This window comes from Loxodonta africana, chromosome 2, assembly GCF_030014295.1.
Source record: "Loxodonta africana isolate mLoxAfr1 chromosome 2, mLoxAfr1.hap2, whole genome shotgun sequence".
Classification (NCBI taxonomy): Eukaryota; Metazoa; Chordata; class Mammalia; order Proboscidea; family Elephantidae; genus Loxodonta; species Loxodonta africana.
In genome coordinates, this window is record NC_087343.1 from 86118054 (window position 1) to 86145433 (window position 27380).

The window sequence follows — 27380 nt, forward strand, 5'->3', positions numbered from 1 at the left end:
CACAACAAATCATTTGATTTCCTGAGTACTGCTTCCGTGGGCTTTGATTGTGGATCCAAGTAAAATGAAAACCTTGACAACTTCAATATTTTGTTTATCATGATGGTGCTTATTGGTCCAGTTGTGAGGATTTTTGTTTTCTTTATGTTGAGCTGTAATCCATACTGAAGGCTGCAGTCTTTGGTCTTCATCAGTAAGTGCTTCAAGTCCTCTTCATTTTCAGCAAGCAAGGTTGTGTCATCTGCATATCCCCCAGTTATTGAGTCTTCCTCCAACCCTGATGCCATGTTCTTCATATAGTCCAGCTTCTTGGATTATTTGCTTAGCATTTGGACTGAATAGGTATGTGGAAAGAATACAACACTGACACACACCTTTCGTGACTTTAAACCACGCAGTAGTCCCTTGTTCTGTTGGAACAACTGCCTCTTGGTCTATATAGTTTCCTCATGAGTAACATTAAGTGTTATGGAATTCCCATTCTTTGCAATATTATCCATAATTTGTTATAATCCACACAGTTGAATGCCTTTGCATAGTCAATAAAAAACAGGTAAACATCTTTCTAGTATTCTCTGCTTTCAGCCAAGATCCATCTAAGTTTCACCCAGAAACTTACAGGTAGATTATTTTTCATGATAGTTACTAAATCTGTACCAAACATTTTGGCCACTTGGTTCTGTTCATTTTCTTTGTAAAGTACTAGCTTACACTCTGATCTCTTTCTTGTGTGTTAGCCTCAGTTTATTAGACAGGATGGTTACAGTGGGTATTTCTTTTTTATTAACTCCTCCCAATGATATCCCTCGTTCCATATCCTCTTCTGAATTCAGCTTGAATTTCTCACTGTTCCCTGTCGATGTACTGCTGCAACTGTTTTGGAATTATCTAGAGAAAAATTTTACTTGAGTGTTATAGTAATGATATTGTTTGACAATGTCTGCATTCTTTTTGGCCACCTTTTTTGGAATAGGCACAAATACGGATCTCTTCCAGTCAGTTGGCCAGGTAGCTGTCTTCCAAATTTCTTGGCATAGATGAGTGAAAACCACCAGCATTGCATCCATTTGTTGAGACATCTTAATTATTATTCCATCAATTCCTAGAGCCTTGTTTTTCACCAATGCCTTCAGTGCAGCTTGGATTTCTTCCTTCAATACCATCATTCTTGATCATTTGGTACCTCCTGAAATGGCTGAACATTGACCAATTGTTTTTGATACAGTGACTCTGTATTTCTTCTATCTTCTGTTGATGCTTCCTGTGTCCTTCAAAATTGCAGCTTGGGGCTTGAATTTTTTCTCAGTTCTTTCAGCTTGAGAAATGCTAAGCATGTCTTCTCTTTTGGTTTTCTAACTCCAGATCTTTGCACATTTCATTATACTTTGTCTTCTTGAGCTGCCCTTTGAAATCTTCTGCTCAGCTCTCTTACTTCATCATTTCTTCCATTTGCTTTAGCTACTCTACATTCAAGTTTCAGAATCTCTTCTGACATCTATTTTAGTCTTTTCTCTCTTTCCTGTCTTTTTAACAGATTTTTTCTTTCTTCATGTTTGATATCCTTGATGCCATCCCACAACTTGTCTGGTCTTTAATTGTTAAATTCATCAGTGTTCAATGCATCAAATCTATTTTTCAGATAGTCTCTAAATTCAGGTGGGATATACTCAAAGTCATACTCTGGCTTTTGTGGACTTTTAATTTTCTTCATTCTCAACTTGAACTTGAATATGAGCAATTGATGGTCTGTTCTGCAGTTCGCCCCTAGCCTTGTTCTGACTGATATTGAGCTTCTCCATTGTCTCTTTCCACAGATGTAGTCTATTCGATTCCTGTGTTTTCCATCTGGTGAAATCCACATGTATAGTTGCCATTTACGTTGCTGGAAAAAGGTATTTGGAATGAATAAGCTGTTGGTCTTGCAAAATTCTATCATATGATCTCCAGTGTCATTCCTATCACCAATGCCATATTTTCCAACTACTTATCCTTCTTCTCTACTTCCAGCCTTCAAATTCTAATCACCATTAATTACCAATGCATCCTGATTGCCTGTTTGATCATTTCAGACTGCAGAAGTTGGTAAAAAAAAATTTTTCTTTTTAAAAAATTTCTTCATCTTTGGCATTAATGGTTGGTGCATAAATTTGAATAATAATTGTATTAACTGGTCTTCCTTGTAGGTGTGCACGTTATCCTACCACTGACAACATTGTACTTCAGGAGAGATCTTGAAATGTTCTTTTTGGTGATGAATGTGACACCATTCTTCAATTTGCCATTCCTAGCAAAAAAAAAAAAAAAATGCAACATATAGTGACCCTATAGGACAGAGTAGAACTGCCCCATAGGGTTTCCAAGGAGCAGCTAGTGGATCTGAACTTTTGGTTAATAGCCTGAGCTCTTAACCATTGCACCATCACGGCATTCCTGGCATAGCAGACCATATAATTATTTGATTCAAAATGGCCAGTACCAGTTTATTTGATCTCACTAATACCTAGGATATTGATCTTTATGCATTCCATTTCATTTCTGATGACTTCTAATTTTCCTAGATTCATACTTCGTACATTTCATGTTCCTTGGAAATCCTGTGGGGCAGTTCTACTCTGTCCTGTAATGTCACGATGAATCGGAATTGACTCAACTGCAACGGGTTTGGTTTTTTTTTTGGTTCCAACCTGTGGGGCTCAACTTCTGGCATTATATCAGACAATGTGCCACTGCTATTCATAAGGTTTTCACTGGCCAATTTTTTTTTTTTAAACTACATCACCAGGTCCTTCTTCCTAGCCTGTCTCAGTCTGGACGTTCCGCTAAAACCTGTCCACCATGGGTAACCGTGCTGGTATTTTAAATACCAGTAGCATAGCTTCCAGCATCACAGCAACACTCAAGCCACTACGGTATAACAAACTTGAGTGATGGAGGCAACTTTTAGGAAGCTCATTACCTTCAAGGTCTGGAGGATTTTTTTGCCTTTAAAAATTTTCCCCACATCTGACCTAGGAGTACTCTTTCATGATATTTACACCAAATTCTGATATTCCTATAGTACTGACTTTAAACTTTCCTCTTAAAAAATTTTGGGGTACACTGCAAAGTGTTCTTCATTCAGTTATAAAAATAAATACTGAGCACCAACTATGTACCAGGCAACACACTAGATAAAGAGAATACAATATAAGAAACTGATCACACAATTCATTATGTAATTACAATTTTGAAAAGTGCCATAAGGAAATAGTCATAAGCATACAATATAGAATTTGGTCTAGTCTTGGAGGGCTTTAGAAGACTCCTTGTTGTTACCTGCCATCAAGTCTGCCTCCAACTCATGCCAACCCCATGCAAGACTGTGTTAATCTAGAAGCTCTGCTGCAACCTGTTCAGCATCATAGCAACTCACAAGTCTCCACTGACAGACGGGTGGTAGCTGCGCTTGATGTGCCTTGGTGGGAACTGAACCCTTGTGTCCCCCGTGAAAGACGTAAATGCTACCATTGAATCACTACTGCCCTCTTGGAAGACTTACATACTTGAGAATAAAATGTTCAAAGACTTGAATAGTGAGTGGAAATTGGGAGAAGAAAAAGAGTATCAAACAAACAGAACAGCTCATGTAAAGGGCCAGGAGTGATAGTAAAGTACATATGGCATTTGAGAAACTGAGGGAAGCTGCCCACAATTAGGGTTAAAAGAAGAGGTGGAGAATTGGGTAAGCCAAGACTGGTGGAGTTGGCAGGGACAGAAGAGGAAAGGCCTTAATATCATGTTAAGTAGTTCAATTTTCTTCCTGAACAATGGGAAACTCTGGAAAAGTTTACAGCAGGAGAGGAATGATCTGATTTGTATTCTAAAAAGTTCATTTGGCTGCAGCATGGAGAATGGGTATGCTGGGTAGGGCAAGAATGGACGCCAAGACCAGTTGCAGCAGGAGCCCAGGTGAGAAATGATGCAAGCTGGGGAAGATGTGGCAGTAGAGATAAAAAGTATTGGGCAAATATTTAAAAGGTAAAATGCATCGAGCAAAATGAGGGGGCAGGAATGATGGGCCTGGTGCACTGGGTGGATGTGATAATACCATTTTTTTCACTGGACACAACTGATAGGGGACTCCATCTGGGAGGGGATGGGGAGATAATGAACTCAGTACAGGAGTCGAGGATTCTTCACTCGTGTGAAATTTCAACTGACTGCTCAACCAGCATTGGGCAGGAAGACTGAGGCACTGCCCACTCCCCCCCACTCCCCCGGGCTCCAAATGCTCTTTTCTGGCTTGTGTCACACTGATCCACTCCCACTTTTGTCTTGTCTCTTCCCGGAATGCCCTCAATTCCCTCCTTCCGCCAATTCCACCAGAATTTTTCTTTTCGTTTTTCCAAGCCCAGTTCAAACGTCTCTTTCTTAGGGAAGCCTTTCCCGGAATCTCACCCCACTGATCCCACAGAGCAATTATTTTTTTCTCCCGTCTGTCTCGCCAACTAAGCTGTTAGCTCCTAGAGAGCACAGATTGAGCCTTCTTCCTATTTGTGTCCCCGACGTCCAACGCAGCACCCTTCAAACATTAGACGCTCCACGAACTTCCACTCAGCTACGTTTAGCCATCCAAAGGCCGATCCGGGCCCCCAACCGCCCGCCTCCAAGCGTCGGCCCGGGTTTGACCTGCCGGAAGTGACGTGCTCTCAGGGACAATGTGTTTCCGGTCCAGAGTGCCGACGTTGCTGCGGGGGCGCGGGCTTCTCTCGCTTGCTAACTCTCCTGCTCTGGAGGATTCAAGCGCGGTAAGAAGCTGCGCGCGGCGTAGCACAGTGGGCGACCTGGGCACCTCGATTCGCCGGGGACCCCTCATTCCTTCTCTGGGGCTTGCCGGGACTGTCTGTGGGATGCGCGGGAGGGCAGAGGAACTGGATGCGGAGTTTCCTGGGGTCCCGGCGCCAGGTGGGGCTGGAGTGCCGGGGTACGCTGCTGGCCGAAGGCGCCCACGGAGGAGAACGGCCTCAGCTGTTAGGCGCTGGCTGCTTGGGCCGGCGCGTCCAGCCCCACTGAAGCCTGGCGCGCGGGTGGGCCTGGCCGACCTGGGCCCTTTCACCTCACCCTCTTGAGACCCAGATCCTGCCCTTCCCACCTATTCGGGGGAACGATGATCCACTTCCTCTTGAACAGTGCCCGTCCCACTGTGACAGTCACAGAATCTTCAGCGCCAAGTGTACGCGCGGTGGGTGAAGTGGCGTGCAACGTCTTACCCCAGTTCATTGGGTCGCGCCTTAGCGTGTGTTGAGGGGCCGTGTTTCATGACCTCTCGGTGGGCAGCAGCTGGGGCTTTGATGTTGATTGGTGCCCGGGATGCTGCCTCAAAAAGGTGGCAGGTTGATGATTGAAGGTGATTTGAAACCACTGGATTGAAAGTAGTTTATACCGTGATTAATAAAAGAAAATCCGTATTTTCACATGACTTTAAACACTTAAATATTTTGTTAATCTGCGGGAAAAAAGTTGTAACGACAAACTTCAACTTAAAGGACAAGATTTCTGTATAATTACAAATCTACAAATTGTGCTGAGATGGCAGACTAGGATGAAGTGACGTGAGAACTTGTTAGGTGAGTGGAGATGGTTCCAGTTCGTAAGGACCCCTACAATAGAAGGAAGCACTGCCTGGTCCGGCACCATCCTCACAATCATTGCAGTGTTTGAACCCGTTGTTGCAGCCACTGTGTCAGTCCATCTCTTTGAGGGTCTCCCTCTTTTTCGTTGACCCTCTACTTTATCAATCATGATGTCTTTTTCTAGGGACTGGTCCCTCTTGATAACATGTCCAAAGTACATGGCTCCATCCCCACTGCTAAGGAGTATTCTACCTGTACTTCTTCTAAGGCAGATTTGTTCCTTCTTCTGGCAGTCCATGGTATTTTCAATATTCTTCAAAGGCATCAATTCTTCTTCAGTTTTCCTTATTCATTTCCCAGCTTTCACATGCATATGAGGTCATTGAACATACCATGGCTTGGGTCAGATTGCACCTTATCCTCAAAGTGACATCTTTGCTTTCGAACCCTTTAAAGCGGTTGTTTGATTTTGTGTGTGTGTGTGTGTGTGTGTGTGTGTGCTTTAGGTGAAAGTTTAAGGAGCCCTGGTGGTACAGCGTTAAAGCAATTGACTGCTGACCAAAAGTTCGGCAGTTCGAAACCACCAGCAGCTCTCCTGGAGAAAGATATGGCAATCCTCTTCCATAAAGATTTATAGCCTTGGAAACCCTGTGGGGTTGCTATGAGTCAGAACTGACTCCATGGCAGTGGGTTTTGGTTTGAGTTTAAGTGAAAGTTTACAGTGCAAATTAGTTTCTCATTAAACAATTAACACACGTAGTGTTCTGTGACATTGGTTGCCAACCCCACGACATGTCAACACTCTCCCCTTCTCTACCTTGGGTTCCCCATTTCCATTTGTCCAGCTTTCCTGTCTCCTCCTGCCTTCTCATCCTTGCCTGTAGGCTGGTGTGGCCATACATGATTGAACTGTTACCGTTCGTCTTACAGGCTTTTCTAATCTTTGGCTGAAGGGTAAACCTCAGGGTGACTTCAGTACTAAGTTAAAAGGGTGTCTGGAGGGGGGACATACTATCAGGGCTTCTCCAGCCTCTGTCAGACCAATAAGTCTAGTCTTTTTTTTTTTTTTTCTGAGTTTTAATTTTGTTCTGCATTTTTCTCCAGCTCTGTCGGAGACCCTCTGTTGTGATCCCTGTCAGAGCATTTGGTGGTGGTAGCCAGGCACCACCTAATTGTGCTGGACTCAGTCCAGTGGAAGCTGTGGTCCATTAGTCCTTTGAACTAATCTTTCCCTTGTGTCTTTGGTTTTCTTCATTCTCCCTTGCTACAGATGGGGTGGGACCAGTAGAGGTATCTTAGATGGCTACTCACAAGCTTTTAAGACCCCAGACACTACTCCCCAAAGTAGGATGTAGAACATTTCCTTCATAAACTATGTTATACCAGTTGAACTAGATACCTCCTGAGTCCCCAGCCCTCAGCCCAGTAATGCAGTCTCTCAGGGAGTTTTTTTTTTTTTTAATATCTACATATAGTGAAAAGTGTGATATGGCATATGTCTCTTAGGTTTTTTTTTTTTAGTGATGATGAACCACCCATGCTTGTCTTGAAGTTTGCTAAGGTACGTCTGATGAAGCCATGACCAGGTGGGCACGAGTTACTACCCAAAACACCAAGAGGCCGTTGGCTGCAACATCATGGGAGGATATGAAGAAGGGATCTGTTGAGGGAACAAGTCAAAGCCTACCAAAGGGTAAACGTGAAGCCAATAGACTGTCTCTTAAAAATGACACACTCCAAGCAAAACACAAAAAGAACAAAAAGAAGAAAGAGTACTTAAATGAAGATGTGAATGGATTCATGGAGTACCTAAGACAGAACTCACAGATGGTTCACAATGAGGAGATCATAGCAACAGACAGGCAGAAAATAAGGGAAGAAATTGCAGTGGCTTTAAAGAAAGACAGTCGACGGGAAGGAAGAAGATTAAAAAGACAAGCAGCAAAGAAGAATGCAATGGTAAGATTGTTACTTCTGCCGTGCTATTTATTTTTATGTCTGGAAACTCTATCATTCACACATACACACATCTTAGCAGGGTCTGAATGCTGTTATGTACCAGAGTTATAAAGCATCTTTATAATACTAGCAGCTACCACTCCTTTGGAAACCCTGGTGGTATAGTGGTTAAGTGCTCTGGCTGCTAACCAAAAGGTCAGCAGTTCAGATCCACCAGTCGGCTCTTAGAAACTCTTTGGGGCAGTTCTGCTTTGTCCTGTAGGGTCTCTATGAGTCAGAATCGACTTAACAGCAGTGGGTTTGATTTTTGGTATATAGGGCCACTATGAGCTGAAACTGACTTTGACAGCAACGAGTTTGGTTTTTTTCTATGTTCCCTAGGTCCTTGGGTGACACAAATGGTTTGCGCTCAACTACTAATCGAAAGGTTGGTGGCTTGAACCCACCCACTGGCATCATGGAAGAAAGGCCTGGCATTCTGCTTTTGTAAAGATTATAGCTAAGAAACCCTGTGGAGCAGCTCTACACTCTAACTCGGGGGGTCACAATGAGTCAGAATTGACTTGACCGCATCAAGTTTCTGTGCCCCTGAGTGGGGCAAATAGTATTCTCGGCTGCTAAACTGGTGGAGCTAGGCTACTCAGGTACCTCTGAAGAAAGGCCTGGTGATCTACTTCAGAAAATCAGCCATTGAAAACCCTGTGGAGCACAGTTCTGTCTAACACACGTGGGGTTTCTACGTCCAATCGGCTTGACAGCCACTGGTTTGGTGGTTTTTATATGCCAGGCATTTGGTGTACTGATTAATCACCGCAACAACCCTGCAAAGATGGTGGCATTACTCCCATATTGTGGATGGAAAACACCGAAGCTCAGACAGGTTTAAATAACTTGGTGAAAAGCACTTAGCTAGCATCAGATGTGAAATTCAAACCTGGAGTTGGTCTGACTTCAAATTTTAATGTTCTTAACCTTGTCTTCCAATAACTATTTTTCAAATAGCTTTTTTAAAAATATCAAAACGATAAAGATTAAACCCAGCAGGCTAAGTGTGTCTTCTGTTGTCTTTTACCCTGAAAAACTGCAGCACAGGAAGGAGAGCTAACTGAATCACTTGAGTAGTAGGGCAGAATAATAGAGTTAAAACTTGCGATCTCCCTAGTCGTTGCTCCTTCCCTGATTTTAAACTGGGAGGAATGCTGGAGGCAGCAGGTTTATTTCTGTAGTGCGGAGCCCTAGATTTTAAACTTTGTTGGATACAGGAAATGAAATCCTTATGATTCTTTCCCTTCTCAAAGTTCACTTCCACAGTCTTTGAGCAGAGTACTACAGAAGACACAAGACTTTTGTTTATTACACTATTATCTTTTATTAGAATTACTAAATGTAGAGCAATGCAGGCCTAAAACTACAGCTTCTGTGAATGTGCTTCCGACTATTTGCAGGATTAGCTCTCTGCATTGCCATATTTAAAAATAATTATTTGTAGATAGTACTGGTGAAACGTCATGGATAAATTTGAATAAAAAAGACAGTTATTTCTATTTGGATCAGGATAGAGTTATGTTTAGATCTTAAAGTTATGTTTTTAGTCCAATAAGCTAATTTAAAGTCTAAAGATAATTAGATAATTATATTGACGTAGGTAATATGATGAAATGCATACTACTTGAAAAAGTTTAATATCGTGACCTTTTAAGAAGAGCTTTCTATTTGTAATTAAGGGTTTTTTTTGTTTGTTTTAAAGGGAATGCCTTGTAAATAGTATATGGCTTGCTGTAATCTACTTTCAACTCATTTTCTTGCTAATATTTTTAATTTCTCATACTAGCACCAGTTTTTAAATGGAAATAAATTGATTAGGCTGTAGACGTTTACCAGGTACCTCTCCACAATACCATCTACATTAAATTTTAGGATCACTCAAGAAAGTTGTGTTTGGTGATGGTTAGGCTGTAAAGGTCAAGACAGTGAATCGTCAAGTTAATAGACAGCACCTTGCCCAGGAAACCAAGAATTCTTATGATGATGACCCAGTTTCTAGTGGTAGCTTTTGCTGCAGTTGTAGGATAAATGCATTTTCTTTGCTTGAATCAACTCATTCTAAATGTAAAAATCATTAAAAGAATTGAAAAATAAAAGGCATCATTCTTTTCCAATGTTAGGAAACCAGAACAAAGGAAAGTGAGGATGTAGTTGCAAAGTATTGCGTATTTTAATGTGTCTGTTTTTTGAAAATGTATGCATACTTTGAAAGATAATGAAATGATTAACTGTTTGCTAACCAAGGAATATATATATTTTTTATTTCCAGATTGAATAAAGTAAATTATCTGTCATCTTTGATTATAGCTGCCATTCTCGTTCATTGTAGTAAGAAAATATGTTCTAAATTGCTATGTGGTCTGTAAAGTAACCAAACCATTGTTCATTTTTGGCCAAAAATTTCCTCTTAGACTACATTAATCCTTTAAAAGGTAATGTGTGTATATTTTTAAAATAAAACCTCTATTTGTGAGTATCAAAGAATATTAATGTTGTAAAAAAAAAATTAAGGATCTACTTGATGTGAAAATATCTTATGATTTCAGTCATAATTTAAATGAAATTATTTGACCCAAATTCATTCAATTATGTGAACTTTAAAACTGCAAATATAATTTTGAGTGAAAATTTTACAGCCATTGTTTATCTTCTACATCACCACTAATGAAATAGTCCATATTTGCTTCATTCATTTAAGCAATTGCCTCCTACAGAGCCATTTATAACCTTTTTTCTGAGATTGGTGGGTTTATGCCCTGAGGGTTTTCAAAGGCACTGATGGAAGTGACATTTCTCATTGTTCAGGAATATGTGAAACACTTTTTTCTATAGCTAAAATATTGAGAATTTTTAAAAAAGAGTTAGATTATAACTTTAAGATAGGAAAAGCTTTAAAGATGCTTTTGAGAACAGGAATTGATGGAGCCAGTGTAGTATTAAACAGTTGTAGGAACTCACCTTTTGTTTTCCCAGGTATGTTTCCATTGTAGAAAACCTGGACATGGGATTGCAGATTGCCCTGCAGCCCTTGAGAATCAAGATATGGGCACTGGAATATGCTATCGGTGTGGGTCCACAGAGCATGAAATAACCAAGTGCAAGGCCAAAGTAGACCCAGCTCTTGGTATGTTTTTCTGTCAGCATTTTGTTCAGTTGGTAGGGAAAGTGGCCAAGAAGTAGCCAACGGTTTTTTGTTTTGTTTTGTTTTTCTTGACAGAGTTTGTTATGAGCATGCCACTTAATGTTTTGAAATTATGAGATTAAATTTTAAATTATGTAGAACAAATACATTTTCTGTGCAAAAATATTTTAAAATAATGTGAATAATGTGACTTGGCACATATCTAATAAACTTAACAGGAACTGTTGATTCTTACAGGTGAATTTCCTTTTGCAAAATGTTTTGTTTGTGGGGAAATGGGGCACTTGTCCAGATCCTGTCCTGATAATCCCAAAGGACTCTATGCGGATGGTGAGTACTGCTACCCTCAGGTATAAAAAAAAATGCTGAGTTATCATGCAGAGTTGTGATTTAATTTATTCTCTTCATCAGAATCCTAGCACAAATAGCAAAACCTTGAAAATTTCATAATTTTTATTAAATGTTAGTTGTATGTACTGGGCTTTCCAGGCAATGTGATTTGATATATTAATAAATCAGAAAAAAACTAAGGTGTATATTTCAAACTTTTTGTGTTTGCTTCAGCATCCTTTGTGAGAGTATTTTATAAATTTCTACTTAAAACAAACATTATATCGCAAGCTAATATAAGATTTTAAAAATAGTGTTGTGTATTGAATCTCAGCTTAGCGTACCATTTTGAGTAGAAGGGCTGGTACACACTACCCTGTCCATGTTTGTCCTGATTTTGTTTCTGAGTTTTTTTTAGTTAATTACCTGGCATGGGATCATGTAACTTCTTTATCTTTAGCTCAGCTAACATCTTAAGATCCTGAATTAAAGTCTGTGATGTTTAAACTTTTAAGGAGGAGATTATCATCTGTTAATATGAATCCACACACAGGCCAGTGTGCCTGTGGCTAGTGCCCTGAGGTTCTAGACCCCTCTCAGCTCATGTCCTGGGTTCCCTGGCAAAGCCCAATGGAAAAACATAGCTTTTTGAGTCAGTCAGACAGGTTATAACGCCAGCACCACCACTCACTAGCTGTGGGACTTTGGCCAAGTTATGTAACTTCTCTCATCCTCAGTTTCCTCACTTATAAAATGGCAATGATAAAACAGTATTTCATTGATTCAAAAATGTATATATTTTTCGCATTTTAATATCTCTGAAATCAGGATGCATTTTACCATTGGTTGGTGTCACATAATTGGCAGAATTTTTTTTCTTTCTGAGTGGCATATAAATTAATGATACATTTATAATTAGCGGTATCTTAAATTGATGAATTATGGTTATTTTCCTGGAAGAGTTATTATGAGAATTAAAATATATTATTTAAATGCCTCTTCTTCTTTGGATTATAAAACAATAAAGAGGCCTGGGCCTGGAAAATGCTTATAGGTGCCTTTCAGATGTGAACTTATGAAATAGGCCAGATAACATGGCTAATGAGCAAAGACAACTTTGGACTGTCAGCCAGAATGACTGGATATTTAAAAGAGCGCAGCAGGAGAAATCGAGCACACAAAAGTAAGAGTTAAGCAGGCTTATATTCTGTAGGGCCGTTTTTCTAAGTGGCTTGACACTGTGAGAATGATCATGATAATGCTTGGCCATTAAGCAGTAGTGTTTGACCATTAAGTGGAAGAGTCATTTTAAAATCACAGTCCTAGAATGTTGCTTAAATCAGGCAAATAGGTATTTTCATAAAGATTAGGGTGTCTGACAGATAGAAGGCACCTGGAACAAAAGGTAATTTTATTCCTTTCCTGACTGCTCATCCCCATCTGAAGTGTAGAGCAGAGCAGTGGTTCCTAACTTTTTTGGGGGGCCATGGACCAATTCATGTCAGAAAAGCAGCGACCTTTACTATTGATGATGATGTGAGAATTCGATATGATAATGAAAGTGCTTTGAAATGTTAAAAGACCTATGTAAGTATGAGGCGATATTTAATTTGTTCTTTTAATAGGTGGTGGCTGCAGACTTTGTGGCTCTGTGGAACATTATAAGAAAGATTGCCCAGAAAGTAAGAATTCAGGTGAGATCCCTGACCTCCACTTAGAAGGGGCCAGATTAGTATTTCTCTGTGTGTTTTGTTGTTAATTACTGTCATTGAGGACCATTGATTGTAAGGCAGCCTGTTTTCCCACTGCAGTGATGACTTAATCACTTCACTGTTGACAGTAGACGCAGTACTGAGTAACTGAGTGTTACCTGCTGTTCTCAGTTCGGGGGACATGACCATTAAGCCTTAGAGGAGACTGGTTTTATAAAGCATTTTATTTATAAATGCTTATATTTATGAATTAACTAATGAATTTATTAATCTCTAATTAATTACGATAGAGCCAATTCTCTTCCTTACAGAAAAGTCTTAATTCACTAAGAGAAAATAAAAAATATGAAAATTACTTTCAGTCTGCTTATGATTATCTTCATATGTGTGTGTGCCTAAAGGATTCAGTGCTGATTGTGATAAATGCTGAAAATATTAAAAATGCATTATCCACGCAGCATCTGTCCAGTTATTGTCTTCCTAATGAAATACTAGCTGTGGTAGTAAAAAAACTATGTTCTGTATACCTAAGGTGGACTTTAGGAGATGTGGAAACCATTATTGCATTAGTTTATCTGGATTAGAATAACAATAATCTATGTGAAAGAAAGTGAGACAGTAAAATAGTCCAATAGTGCTTTGTAGGGAAAAAACGCATTTCTTTTTATTTCATACAGTCATAGTACTACACAGAATGCATTGCCCATTCTTACTTCCTACCCCTAAAATTGATCTGAAAATCAAGAGTCCTTGTTTACAACCTTGGCTAGAAGAAGAGAGTTTTTACTATATTGTAGGCAGTGAGATTGAAATGATGAAGTGGATTTGAATTCCCCCTCCTGGGAGGATTGCCACTTTCCAAGTGACAAGACTGACAAGCAGATGTTGTATAATTTTACAGGTGGAATCTTCTGCATTTAAAACTGATGCTTCATAAGTCGTGCTGTTTACAGACTCTTGGAATTCATTGAGTATAATGATGAACTCTGGAAAAGAATGAAAGCGCTTTCTCATCAATTTGTGCATTGCAAAGCAGTTGCTGCATTTCCCTAATTGGAATGAGAAATTGCCTGTGGTACTCTGAAATCAAGGGTTATAATCAATTACGGAATTGCTCACTTTCCTTTAGCGATGGAGTTTTCCCTGCTTGTGATTATTCATGTCAAAACTAGTTCCTTTGCTCAACCAATACCTTTCTAAGTGGATGTCTTTGATTACATTCTGTTTTTCTTACATTTTGACTTTTCTATTCCTTTACAGATCAGATTGTCACAGTTGGTCGCTGGGCAAAGGGAATGAGTGCAGACTATGAAGAAATTTTGGATGCTCCCAAACCACAGAAACCCAAAGCAAAGATACCTAAAGTTGTTAATTTTTGATAATATCTACTTCACAAGATGGAGCAGAGCTTCCTAGGAGCCCTGTATGATCGGGACTTCGTCAAACACCATTTCCTGAGTTCTGCCCATCAAGGAATACTTCTGTCTTTGTTTGGAGAACACCATTGGAAAAAAGCATAAGATGCTTAAATGGAATTGTCTAGAACATGTTTAACAGGCAGAACTTAGATATAACTAAGAGGTTATATTCCTGATTTTAACAATCACCTTTTCTTAAAAAAACGAATTATGTATTAATGTGAACCACCCTTAAACAAAGGGTGTATTTGTGTTTGGAGATGAACTTTTGTTATATTGTTTCAAAAGAGAAATTTTATTATTTTATTATTACAATAGAAATTAATTTATAATCTCCACAAAATTGCTGTATTTTTAAAATACTGAATAAAAAGTTATTATTATTTGCTTGTTTTTTCAGAATACCTAATTCTGACTTGAATGAGCCATTATCCATTAATGTCCAGGTAACAATCCTTTTCAAGACAAGGTCTTTCATGAATCCTAGTGAGGATAAACAAGGTTTGGTAAATTTTTGTTTTAGTTTTGAGCTAAAGAATTAGAAATTTTTAAGGGCAAAATTGAAGGCACCTCAATTTAACAGCAGCCCTTTCTTTGTGGTTTTCAAGAGAGCAATTCTAGCCAAATGTCTTAATTTCATAGTGTTGCTGTAACAGATACCACAAATGGTTATCTCTAATGAACAGAAATTTATTTTCTCACAGTTTAGGAGGCTAGAAGTCTGAATTCAGGGTACTGGCTCTTGGGGAAGGTTCTTTCTCTGTTGGCTCTGGGGGACGATCCTTGTCTCTCAGCTTTTCTAGCCCCAGCTTTCGCTGATACCTTAGTTATCTTCAGATGGCATCTTCCCCAGTCTGTGGTTGCATCAATACCTTGGTGATCTTCAGATGGCACCTTCCCCAGTCTGTGCTTGAACACCTTGGTGATCTTCAGATGGCACCTGCCTTCCCCAGTCTGTGCTTGGGCCTGTGTCTAATCTGCTCTTTTTATAACTCAGAAGTGATTAGGTTTAGGACACACCCTCACTGATATGGCCTCATTAACGTAACAAAACCCCTATTCTCAAATGGAATTACATCCAAGGTATACCAGAAAACCAAACCCATTGCCACTGAGTCGGTTGTGACTTACAAAGACCCTATAGGACAGAGTAGAACTGCCTCATACAGCTTCCAAGGGGCAGCTGGTGGATTTGAACTGATGACCTTTCAGTTAGCAGCTGAGCTCTTAACTACTGCACCACCAGGGGCTAGGGTTTCATCACATATGTGGGAAGGAAGGGGAGGGCCACAATGCGAACCACAACACCAAGATTCAGTTTGGACTATTTAACCAGAATGATGGCACATAAGAGATTATATATCAAACTTAACAGCATTTTGTTCACATGTTTTAGATGAATCAGGGTGAGATGGATGTATCACCATAATAGAACAACCAATCAGAGACCCATTAGCTGCTTTGTTTGATTTGTTGAATACATGCATACTCAATACATATATTTCACAAGGCTTAGCGCCACCATTGTATAATGGAATGACTCTGGTGGACTGTGTGTTCCATTTGAAATTTTACCTGATTGGATACATTTGTACTAAAGGAGACAGCTGTGATTAGTTACTGATGTCTTGAAAGCAAAATATTTACCAAATAGGAAAAGAAACACTTTTCTCTGTCTTAATGTCTGCACAACTCGACAGTTCTAGTCTTGATAGGAGTTGTTCTGTTATTGTCAGTGTGAGAAGAAAACATGATGACAAAATGCTGCCCAGCATCCCAGAGCTTAAGGAAATGAGCACCATTTGGAAGGAACCGCACAAGTCACGCAGCTGGAGAAGGATGACGATGCTTTAGTCCTAAAACACCCTGATTTATTCATCTGTCTTGTCAGGAGCAGGGGGATCCCTGGGTGGTGCAAATAGTTAGCACGCTCAGCTGCTAACAAAGGTTGGAGATTCGAGTCCACCCAGAGGCACCTCAGAAGAAAGGCCTGGTAATCCATTTCCAAAAAGTCAGCCATTGGAAACTCTATGGAGCAGTTCTACTCTGACACACGTGGGTTTGCCATGAGTCTGAACTGATACACTGGCAACTAGTTAACCGATCAGTTATAGATAGGAACTACAGACTAATAGCAACAGTTATGCAGCAGAAACTAATTGTTATTGAGTCCTCAAGATATGGCCTTTGTTAACGATCTGATATTCTGCTACTAGTTTATCCCTTCGTCGCTTCTTTCCAGCCTTATTGGTGTCTTTGCTGTTCAACACCAGGTATCCTCCTTCCCCGGTATCATTGCATTTATCTATTCCTTTTTTTTTTCGCATCAGTATCTCCAAGGCTTGCTCCCTCACCTCTCCCTAGTCATTGCTCAGATGTCATCTTCTAGGGGAGTATAGTGGTTAAGAGCTATGGCTGCTAACCAAAAGGTCGGCAGTTCAAATCCACCAGGCGCTCCTTGGAAACCCTATGGGGCAGTTATACTCTGCCCTATAGGGTTGCTATGAGTCAAAATCGACTCCATGGCAACAGATTTGGGTTTTTTTGGAAGGGAAACCTTTCCTAAGCACTTTTTAAAAATTCCCTGCCCTCAAGAACTCCCATTCTCCCTTTTGTTTTCTTGTTAGTACTTACCATTATTTGATTATAAACCAAACCCAATGATGTTGAGTTGATTCCAACTCACAGCAACCCTAAAGGACAGATTACAACTGCCCCATAAGGGTCTCCAAAGAGTAGCTGATGGATTCGAACTGCCGACCTTTTGATTAGCAGCCTAGTGGCCAAGCTTTTAACCACTGTGTGTCAGGCCTCCATATATATATATATATGTGTGTGTGTGTGTATAAATATATACACACATACATATCCTATTTAATGAAGCCCTGGTGGCAAGATTGTTAAGAGCTCGGACGCTAACCGAAAGGTTGGTGGTTCGAACCCACCCGCTGGCTCGAACCCACCTTCTGGCTCCACAGGAGAAAGAACTGGAGATCTGTTCCTGTAAAGATTACAGCCTAGAAAACTCTATGGGGTGGTTCTGCTTCATCACATGGGGTCGCTATGAGTCGAAATCGTCTTGAGAGCACCCAATGACAGTTTATCATCTCTTGCTCCCAACTAGAATGTAAACTTCATGAAAGCTAAGATTTTGCCTTTTTTGTTCATTGCTGTATCCCCAGTACATTACCTGGGATGTACTAAGTATTCAATAAATATTCGTTGAATGAATAAACACCCCTGTCTTCCCCAGCTTGGGGAAGAATTTAAAGTTTACTAGTATCTATTCTTCACAACAACATTATGGTAGAAGATTTAATAATACATTATAATGTAACACTTACAATCTTAGATCTTATACTTAATATCACTTTTCTTCTTCCAAAATACAAATATGGAATTTGTGTTAGTAAGGAGCTATGGGTGGTAAATTCTATCTTGTTTAACTGCCAGTGGCTTAATTTTGTCCTCATTCTTTAAAGATAGGTTCAGTGGGCATATAATTCTAAATTGAAAATTATTTTCCCTTAGCACATTGCAGATATCCCATTGTCTTCTGGCTGACATTGTTGCTATCATGAAGTTGCAAATTGTTCTTTACAGGCAATGCCTTTTCTCTCTGAATGCCTTTCAATCTTCTCTTTGTTTTGGGAATTCTTCATTCACTATACCTAGGGTGCGCCTGACTCAAGCCATGGTATTTTCAATCACATCATGTGCTTGTGGAAGCCGAACAATGAATAAGGAAGACCGAAGAAGAGTTGACGCCCTTGAATTGTGGTGTTGGTGAAGAATATTGAATATACCAAGGACTGCCAAAAGAATGAACAAATCCGTTTTAGATGAAGTACAACCAGAATGCTCCTTGGAAGCAAGGATGGAGAGACTGCGTCTTACATACTTTGGACATGTTGTCAGGAGGCATCAGTCACTGGAGAAGGACATCATCCTTGGCAGAGTACAGGGTGAGCAGAAAAGAGGAAGACCCTTGACAAGGTGGCTTGACACAGTGGTTGCAACAACAAGCTCAAGCATAACAATGATTGTAAGGATGGCTCAGGACTGGGCAGTGTTTTTTTCTGTTGTGCATAGGGTAGCTATGAGTCGGAACTGACTCGACGGCACCTAACAATAACGACAAAGTTGTGTATATTTTTTAAGATATAAGCATTGAACTTTCTGAAGAAGAAAAAAAATTCCTTAACACTTCTGGAAAATTCTTGACCATTATTTCTTTGAATATTGCCTCTTTGCTATTCTATTATATATTTGTAAAACCATGTCATTCTATCCTCAATATTCATTGATCTCTTTTCATGTATTTCTCTGTCTATGTATCTTTGTAGGGAGCCTGGTGGTACAGTGGCTAAGCACTCAGCTACTAGCCAAAAGGTCAGAGGTTTCAACCCACCAGCTGCTTCCAGGGATGTGTCAGTCTGCTTCCATAAAGATTATAGCCTTGGAAACCCTATGCAGCTGTTCTACTCTGTCTTACAGATCACTGTGGATCAGAATTGACTCAACAACAACAGGTTAATATATCTTTGTGCTATATTTGAGATAGTTTATTTGAAATTATCTTCCAACTCACTGATTCTGTCTTTATCTTGCCGTTTTTTGACCTACAATTGAGTTTTTTAGTTACTGTATTTTTCAATTTTAGACATTTCAGTTGGTTACTTTTTAAATCTGTTTATTTTTTTTTTTAATAGTCTCCTGTTCCTTGTTCAATTTTTAAATTTCCTCCTGATTTCTTAAAACATATTGTCTTAGTCTGAGTTGTCTAGAGGAGCAAAATCGGTGAAGTGTATATAGAGACATTTACTTCAAGGAAATAGCTCATGCAATTGTGAGGAAATGGCTCTCATGATTGGGGAGCTGGCAAGTCTGTGGGTCAGGCCACAGACAGAAGACCTTTGCTGGCTCACAAGGTTGTGGGGGCTGATGAACCCCAAATCTGCAGATCAGGTGGCAGGCTGGAGATCTCTGCTGGCTCATGGCTTGCTGGGGTTGGTGAATCCAAAATCTACAAGTCAGGCAGCAGGCCAGAGACTTCTGCAGGTTTTTGTCACCAGAACCAGAAGTCAGGCAACGACAAGAGTGCAGTGTCAAGAAAAAGAGTGAACTTTGCCAGAACATCCATTTATATACTGGAGGCAGGCCCAATTCCAAGGAAATTCTCCTTTCAACTGATTGGCTGCTCACATCAGATCACAAAATGGAAGGGGATTACATAGTGTCTGCCAAACCACAGAATAATAGCCTAGCCAAGTGGGCTCGTAACAGTAACCTGGTAATAGTAACCAGGTTACTCTAACTATCACACATATTAAGCATACTTGTTTACATTCTGTATTTGACGACTGCAAAATCTGAAATCTTTGCCAAGCCAATTTTCTACCTGTTGTTGCTGCTGTTTTATTCATGACATCTTATTTTGTGTGTTTTTGTGGTTTCTGATTGTAAAGCCTGGCCCCTTGAACTTTGTATGAATCCTTAGAGGGCTAGGTTAAAGTAGAGTGTTTCCAGGATGGATTAAGTTTCTGCCAGTTGCTTGCAGAGTACATCCAGCTTGGAATGATTTTAAATTAAGAGCTCAACTTGAGCTAATTTTACCATACAAGCAGTAAGAAGGAAGGTTGAAGACCCAAGTGAGAGGACACTTAAGTTTCAAGTTCTCAGGGGACATTTTTTCCGTGCCACTCAGTGTCAAAGTGGAGACAGGCAAGGAGTTTTCTTTCTGTCTCATCCTATGGAGCACATTTATTTCTCATTCACATTTACACTGAGGGTATAGTTCTTTCAGTCTCTGCCTGATGCAAAGATTAACCAAAAAGAACCCATTGCTGTGGCATTGATTCCGACTAATAGTGACCCTATGGGACAGAGAACTGCCCCATAGGGTTTCCAAGGAGCCCCTGGTAGATTCAAACTGCTAACCTTTTGTTTAGCAGCCAGACACCTAACCACTGTGCCACCAGGGCTCCAGCGCAAAGATTAGACTTCCCATATTAGATGGGCGCTGGACTTTATTTCCTGTCCCTCAGGCAGCTCAAGGTCTTTAGGGCTCAGCAGATGCCCTGAGGTAAAAACTAGCTTCAGTGACTGCTTATCTCCCACAGCTCTTGCATTCACTTAATATTTGGCCTCTGTAGATTCCATGCTTTCCTGTAAACTCAGTGATGTGTTTAAAAAGATTTAAAAATCAATTTACCCCATTTTTTAGTCTGTTTGTTATTTTCAGTGGTAAGATCAATTGGGGGGTCCACCCTCTTGCCACAAACTAAATTCTGTGTCCATTTCTGCCTTTCTTCCTAGGTGCCTCTGGGTGGACTCGAATCACCAGCCTTTAGATTAGCAGACCAGCACATTAACCATTTGCCCCACCCTGGGACTGGGTGCATAACAACCACAAAATCTCAGAGGCATACAAGGCATTTATTTGGCTCATGTCTGTGGATCAGACTAGCATGAGTTTACTGGGCAGCTCTGCTAATCTCAGTTGGGGGTTTACTCATGTTTATCTGCAGTTTGGCTTGTGTTGTCTAATCTGAGATGGACTCAGACTAAGTAACTGTGTTCCAAGTATCTGTCATACCCCTCGTGTATTAGGAAGCTAGCCCTGGCATATTTTTTTTCAGGACAGTGTCAGAGACGTAAGAGGGCAAGTCCATTTGCAAAAACATTTCTCAAGCCTTTGGTTGCAACATATCTGCTAACATTCCATTGATGAGTCACATGGCCAAGCCCAGAAACAAGAGATAGAGAAGTACACTGTGTTCATGGAGATAGGGAATGGTGGTGAGGGAGTGAATGTTTATGAACAATAATCTCATGTAGCACATATGCCCTTGTAGACTATTGTAAGACTGGCTTTTACTCTATTGTAAACAAAATTGTTTGTGGGTTTTGAGGAAAAATGTAACATGATCTGACTTCTGTGCTGAGAGTAGAGTGAAGGGAACAAGGTAGAACAGGAAGATAGGTTAAAATCCAGGTGAGAGAAGATGGTGTCTTTGATTAGGGTATGAATGGTGTAGTAGATTAGAAGTGGTCAGGTTCTGATTATATATTTTAAATAGAGCTGATAGGATTTGCTGAAGGAAGGGAATTTTATGGGGGGAAGGGCAGCAGAATTAAGCAGTCTGTTTTAGAGGTGTGAGCTCTGAGATGACTTATATTAGTAGAGATATCAAGCAGGTAGTTAGATATGCAAGTGTGGAGTTCAGGAGAGCTTAAGACTATAGACATAAATTTGGGAGTTATTGGCAAGTGGATGATTTTGAAAACTCAGAGACTAGGTGGACTCGCTACGGAATGGAGGTGGAGGAGAAGAGGACAAGGACAGAGCCTTAGGACAGTCTAATATTTGGAGGTCTGTTGTAGGAGGCAGAACCACAAGAGGAGGCTTTAAAAGTGTGATTAGTGAGGTAGGAGGAAATCCACAAGAATGATATGGGAGCCAAGCAAAGAAGAAGGAACTAGTCAACTTCATCAAAGGCTACTCAGAGGGTAAGTCAAGAACAGGGCTATAGGATTTAGCAGTATGGAGGACATAGCTGATCCTGATAAGAGAGGTACTTGTGGAGTAGTGGAAGTAGAAGTATGATTGGGCCAGAGAAATGAGGATGCAAAGACCACATCTATAGATAACTAGAATAGGTATTCAGGAAATTGGATCAAATGAAGTGTTTTTCTGCTATGTCTTGTTATGTTTTAAGATAGAAGATATTATAAGTTATAGGACTAAGCCAATAGATGTGAAGAAACTCCTGAGCATAGAACCAAGACAATTGAAGGAGGAAAGATCTAATAGCCTGTATGAAATAAGGGAGGATAGAAGACACGAGACATTTAAGGGGAGACGAGGCACTGTGAAATAGCAAATATACAGGAAATATAGCAAGGTTATCAGAGTGCTGAGTGTCCTTTTGAAATCTGTGGCCATGAATTTAGAGAGACCAGTCCACAAATTTTAGCTTCTTGGGGCAGGGATGAAGTATGATGAATAGAATAATTTAACCAAGGTTGGGTTTTTTCCAGACAAGTTGAATGAAAGGAGAGCGAATTACAGGGAGTGATTATAACGATGGACCATGGAATCTAAGATGACTAAGGAAAGGGAGAGGGGGACTGCGCTGTGAGAATGATATAAATATGTGTTTTTAATTTATTGTTAAGTGCCCCTAAAATTGTTGCATTTCAAAATAAGGAAGTAAAAGATAGCTTCAGATGCACAGATTTTTATATGATATGTCATACTTGCAAGTATAAAATTAGAATGGAATTTTAATCTCTTATTTCTCTGACTTTTGAATCTGGAGATGTGTTACTATCAAGAATTGTGAAACATCTGAAATTCTTAATAAGCTGTTACCTTGTTACTGTTTCCTGGATGTTGGTAGAAGACATGAGAATCTTGGTTCAGAGACAAAGGACTGTATTGCTCTGGCACAGCATGTAGCATGGGTATCAGCATATTTGTGTCTCTTCCCTTTGCCTCCAAGTCTCTCAAGAGCGACAAGATGGGCCTAGATGGGTTCTGCACATATAATAAGTTTGCATCACAGTTGAGGAACCCAGTGCTCAGCACTTTTTGAGCAAATAGCAAATACGGTAGCAAGCAGCAAACAAGGTGCAAGCAGTTACACCATACTCATGCTATGTTCACCTTGACCTCCTTAGTTGCCTATGGGCTAGTTATAGAAATTGCTCAGAATCAGAAGACAGATAAGTCTTGCATTTTGGTACACTCAGAAAGAATGTGCAATACCAGTGAGGGCCCATTGTGAACTGCCTCTCTCCATAGTTACATTACCTTCAAATGGGTGAAGTAAATAATGAACAAACATAAAAATTCTCATTTTAATAATTTATTCTAAACTGCAAAACATTGCTTTACATATACATTTTCAACATGTATTTTCAAAACTACCACTATAAATATATCAATAAAAATTTCCTAGGTTATCTCTGAGATGTTCAAGAAGAAATATGAACAAAGTCATATGACAGTATACTTAAAAACACTCTGGTTTCTTCAGATTTTTATTAAAATTGTTCCTAATTTCCTAAGGCTGAGTATAAGGTAAGGGTAAATTGTATCATCAATTTTCACATTTTTTCCTAGGTACCATCTAAAAAAAGAGATGATAGAAAAACTGAACGTAGATCAGCAAGTTGGTTGCGTTAAAACAAGGAAGAATTAATAGGACTAAGCTTCCTCTCTTAATCAAAAAGCTTTTCAGTTCCATTAGAAGCCCTTGAAAATGCTTACCATCAAGAAAGGCATGAAATTTTGAGTGTTCCTTAAGGACACTTTGATATTCTAAAGGAAGAAATAAGCATGACAACATTTTATGTTTCCTCTGTCCTAAGTCTCTAGGGTTTGAGGGTGATTGCTGATGAACAGCTTAGCTGCTTATCCTTGGAACAAGAGAGTCTGCCTAAAGTCTGGGTACCAAAGAGAGCAGGTGAAGGCTGTCTCTCATTCAGCTATCTTTAATTATGTCTCACTTTATTCCAGCCCCTCCAGCTTCCCTGTTTTTTTCCAGAATGCACCAGAAACACCCCCACCTCAGGGACTTTGCCCTGGCTACTCCTTCTGTGGGAAACATACCACATCCAGAGATCCTCATGGTTCACTCCCTCTCTGCCTTCAGGTTTTTGCTCAGTTGTCCCTCACAGAAGCCTACGCTAAGGATGCTATTTAAATTTCCAACAACCACCTCTACCCACTCCCCAGGAGTCATCATTTCCTTTATTGTGCTTTACTTTTCCACATAAAAGTTATCCTTAAATATCAATATTATTTATCTAATCTATTTTATTCATGATGTGATCAATACAATTCTGTTCCCTGATGAACCCACAGTGGCTAGAAGTTAGTCTAGTGCAAAATACATTTTCAATAAAAATTTCTTGAATGCATGATAGAATGACCAGATGTATTCCCACCGTTGTGTTGTTGTTGGGTGCCATTGAGTTGGTTCCGACTCATAGTGACCCTATGTACAAGAGAATGAAATGCTGCCTGGTCCTGCGCCATCCTCACAGTCGTTGCTATGTTTGAGCCCATTGTTGCAGCCACTGTATCAATCCATCTCGTTAAGGGTCTTCCTCTTTTCCACTGAGCCTCTACTTTACCAAGCATGATGTTCTTTTCCAGGGACCGGTCCCACCTGATGACATGTCCAAAGTAACTGAGACGAAGTCTCACCATCCTCGCAAAGGAGACTAACACCCTTAATGGGAATATCATACTTGCTGGATGGTATTCCCATTAAAAAAGGAAATGCAAACATAAGGACTGACGTAGAATATTACTACTGCAATGCCTTAGTAAATGTGGCATTGTTTCAGACCAAAAGTTTCAATTTTTTTTTCAGGTACCCTAAGTGGAGCCCAAATACATGGCTATCTTTTCCTCTACCATACCTTTTCAAAGTCTCTAAAGTCTAGTAGTCCTGAAAGTGAGCACTTCAATTTAGGCTACCCGACTAATCCAAGAAAAAGCCAAGTAGATGAGCCCTGTCTTTATTCAGAGGCATAAAAGCAAAGTCTTTTAGAAAAGGTGGCCTTTGTTTGGTACAAAGGGAAATGAAGATGGGAAAACAGTAGTTCTGCCTGCATTATAAGACTGGAACAAACTGAATACATCAGCATTACTTACAGGACTTTTCTGTGATGATGGAAATGTTCTATATCTGCACTGTCCAATAAGACAGTCACTAACCCCATATGGCTGATGAACATTTGCAATGGGACTAGTGTGCCTGAAGAACCAAAAATTTTAATTTTATTTAATTTTAATTAATTTAAATTTAAACAGCCACATATGACTAGTGGTTACCATATTAGCAGAAAGTATGCACTATGCCTGTGGTATAAGTTAGGGAAGGCAACATTATGTTTAAAAATAAAAAAAATCAGCTAAGGTTATTTTACTCCTTCAACCTTGGGATATTTCTGTAATGTTAGGAAAAAAGCTTCAAAAAAATACAAATTCAAAGACCTAGGCTAGGCTAGGCAAACAGCATTTCGAAGTGTCTCAATTGTAGGTAAGGTCTGAAAATATAGCATACAAAATTTTAGTGAAATATAACCCCTTTACTACTAACTTCTTTTCTACCCTTTGAAAAAAAAACTGAAACATATTCTCAAAAATCCTTCTTTCTACTTCTGGAATGGAATATGTAATCATTTTAACCTACATATCCACTCTTCTTATTATATACAAACATTAATTCATAAAATTGGAGCACATCCCAAAGTCTACATAAATGAAAACCTGCTGGCATAGAAAAATACAAATAATTATAGCCAGGCCTCCACTATGTGTGTGGTTGTGGGAGGAGATGGAGGTAGAGATTTGGCAAACTAACAGCAGGATATGTGTAAACTTTTAAGTGCTTTAGACTTTTATGGAGAAGCCCTTCAACTTTTAAAAAGGTTGTCCTGCAGAGGAGGCTAATGACATATCCTGGTTTGCCTTATGAGTTAAGTCAAATCACAGAGTAGAATAATGAATGTTGAAGTGTAAGGAATAAAGTGCTAATGTAATGGTTATAAAGGAAGAGCTCAGTTAATATTCTCTTTCTTTGTAATATCACATTTTGCAGGTACTTTGTGTGTATATATAGCAATAGATACTAAATTGGTCAGCCACCTTGAATATATGTTAAATGACACTAGTAAAGTCGGTCCTATTATGAAAATTGATTGGATTCCATTATGCTTTAATGTCTTCCTAGTTTAAAGCTCTAAAACATGTAATACATCTTGTCAGATGCTCCTGACATACAGATACCTGCTGCACATGGAACAAGGCCATATTAAACCTATAACAAATCATTTTAGATTGTATAAAATAAAAACTTCAAACAGAACACATTACACACTGTAGCCTAAAAATGTTTATGAAATTTTAACCACATTTGCACCATTTTACAGAACATATAGTATTATACACAGGCAATTTTCCAGAAGCAAAGATGATTAAAAACAGAATTTTAAAGTCTTTTAATAATCCAAATCACTGACATTTGACTTGAGATGCATTTTGATTTTTAACTGCTTCCTAACCACATTTTGCTTAAACACCCAAAACCCATTGCCATTGAGTCAATTCCAACTCATAGCGACCCCATAGGACAGAGTAGAACTGCTCATAGGGTTTCCAAGGAGCAGTTGGTAGATTTGAACTGCTGACCTTTTGGTTAGCAGCCAGATGCTTAACCATTGCATCACCAGGGCTCCTTGCATTTTGCTTAGACTGATATTATTTTGTATCCAATAAACTTGCCAGATATCAGGGGTAGTATGCTTGGGATTAAAAGTGGGAAATTAACATACAGATAATTGAAAAATTGAACATTTAAATGTGCTTACAAACTTTTCATCAATAGCATTCTTTATGAATTGTATACAAGAGGCTGCTGATTCTTCAATGGATTTTGACCAGCCGCCGATATTTCCAGCAAAGTAAGGAAAGGTGCTAGAAGAAATCTGGTTATAGTAAGACACCTGTTCCAAAAAGAAAATACGATATTTTTATTTACAGTCTTATTGACTTAGAGCTTTTTCAATCAGTGATCTGAATCTAATTGGTAGTAGAGGAGGCTATGACCCTAATCTTCTGGGGACCTTCTGGAATAAATTTGAAAAGTTGATCTTAGGATTTCCCCCGTGCAGACACACATCACAGAATTACAACTAACTAGGAAATTTGGGTAAATTAAGAGATTTCTCTCTATCTGTAAGTACAACTGAGTCTGCAGATGTTTCATCAGACTTACAGTGCATGAGTTGCTGTCAATAGTGTGGATCAGAAACCCGGCACGTATGATTTCACTTCTGATGTACTGTGGGCAAGGCGGGACTGACGGCAGAAGAACCGATTTCACTGCTACCGTGTGTCACTGAAAGATTAAAGGAACGTTTTCTAAATTCTTGCAAGAAATGAAGAATAATTGTTGGAAAATAAATTACTAAAGTGAACGCAATTTATTTATATAGGTAGAAATGAAACTTTGAAGACCCAGATCTCCTAGATTAAGTGGTCTGCACTAGAAAGCATTCTCTATGGCTACATTCAAATATAGGAAATAGTAAGGACCACAGGAATTTTCTGTCTAAGAACTGCATATACTTTGCTTAACTC

At 39.4% G+C, this 27380-nt stretch overlaps 1 protein-coding gene across 5 annotated transcripts; it reads left to right on the top strand.

Moving 5' to 3' along the window:
- Window positions 1–4683: 4683 nt before the first annotated feature.
- ZCCHC9 (zinc finger CCHC-type containing 9) lies at window positions 4684–14601 on the top strand. 5 transcript variants are annotated; one of them, XM_003408119.4, is made up of 6 exons: window positions 4684–4787; window positions 7165–7571; window positions 10590–10740; window positions 10996–11088; window positions 12714–12782; window positions 14061–14601. In XM_003408119.4, the coding sequence occupies exons 2-6, from the start codon at window positions 7191–7193 to the stop codon at window positions 14177–14179; spliced, it is 813 nt and encodes a 270-aa protein (XP_003408167.2). In that variant the 5' UTR covers window positions 4684–4787; window positions 7165–7190; the 3' UTR covers window positions 14180–14601. The 5 variants fall into 5 exon arrangements, with proteins under 5 accessions (XP_003408167.2, XP_064129750.1, XP_010586552.2 ...); XM_064273680.1 differs by lacking the exon at window positions 14061–14601 and adding an exon at window positions 13702–14053; XM_010588250.3 differs by having other exon boundaries at window positions 4689–4787; window positions 7134–7571.
- Window positions 14602–27380: the final 12779 nt, after the last annotated feature.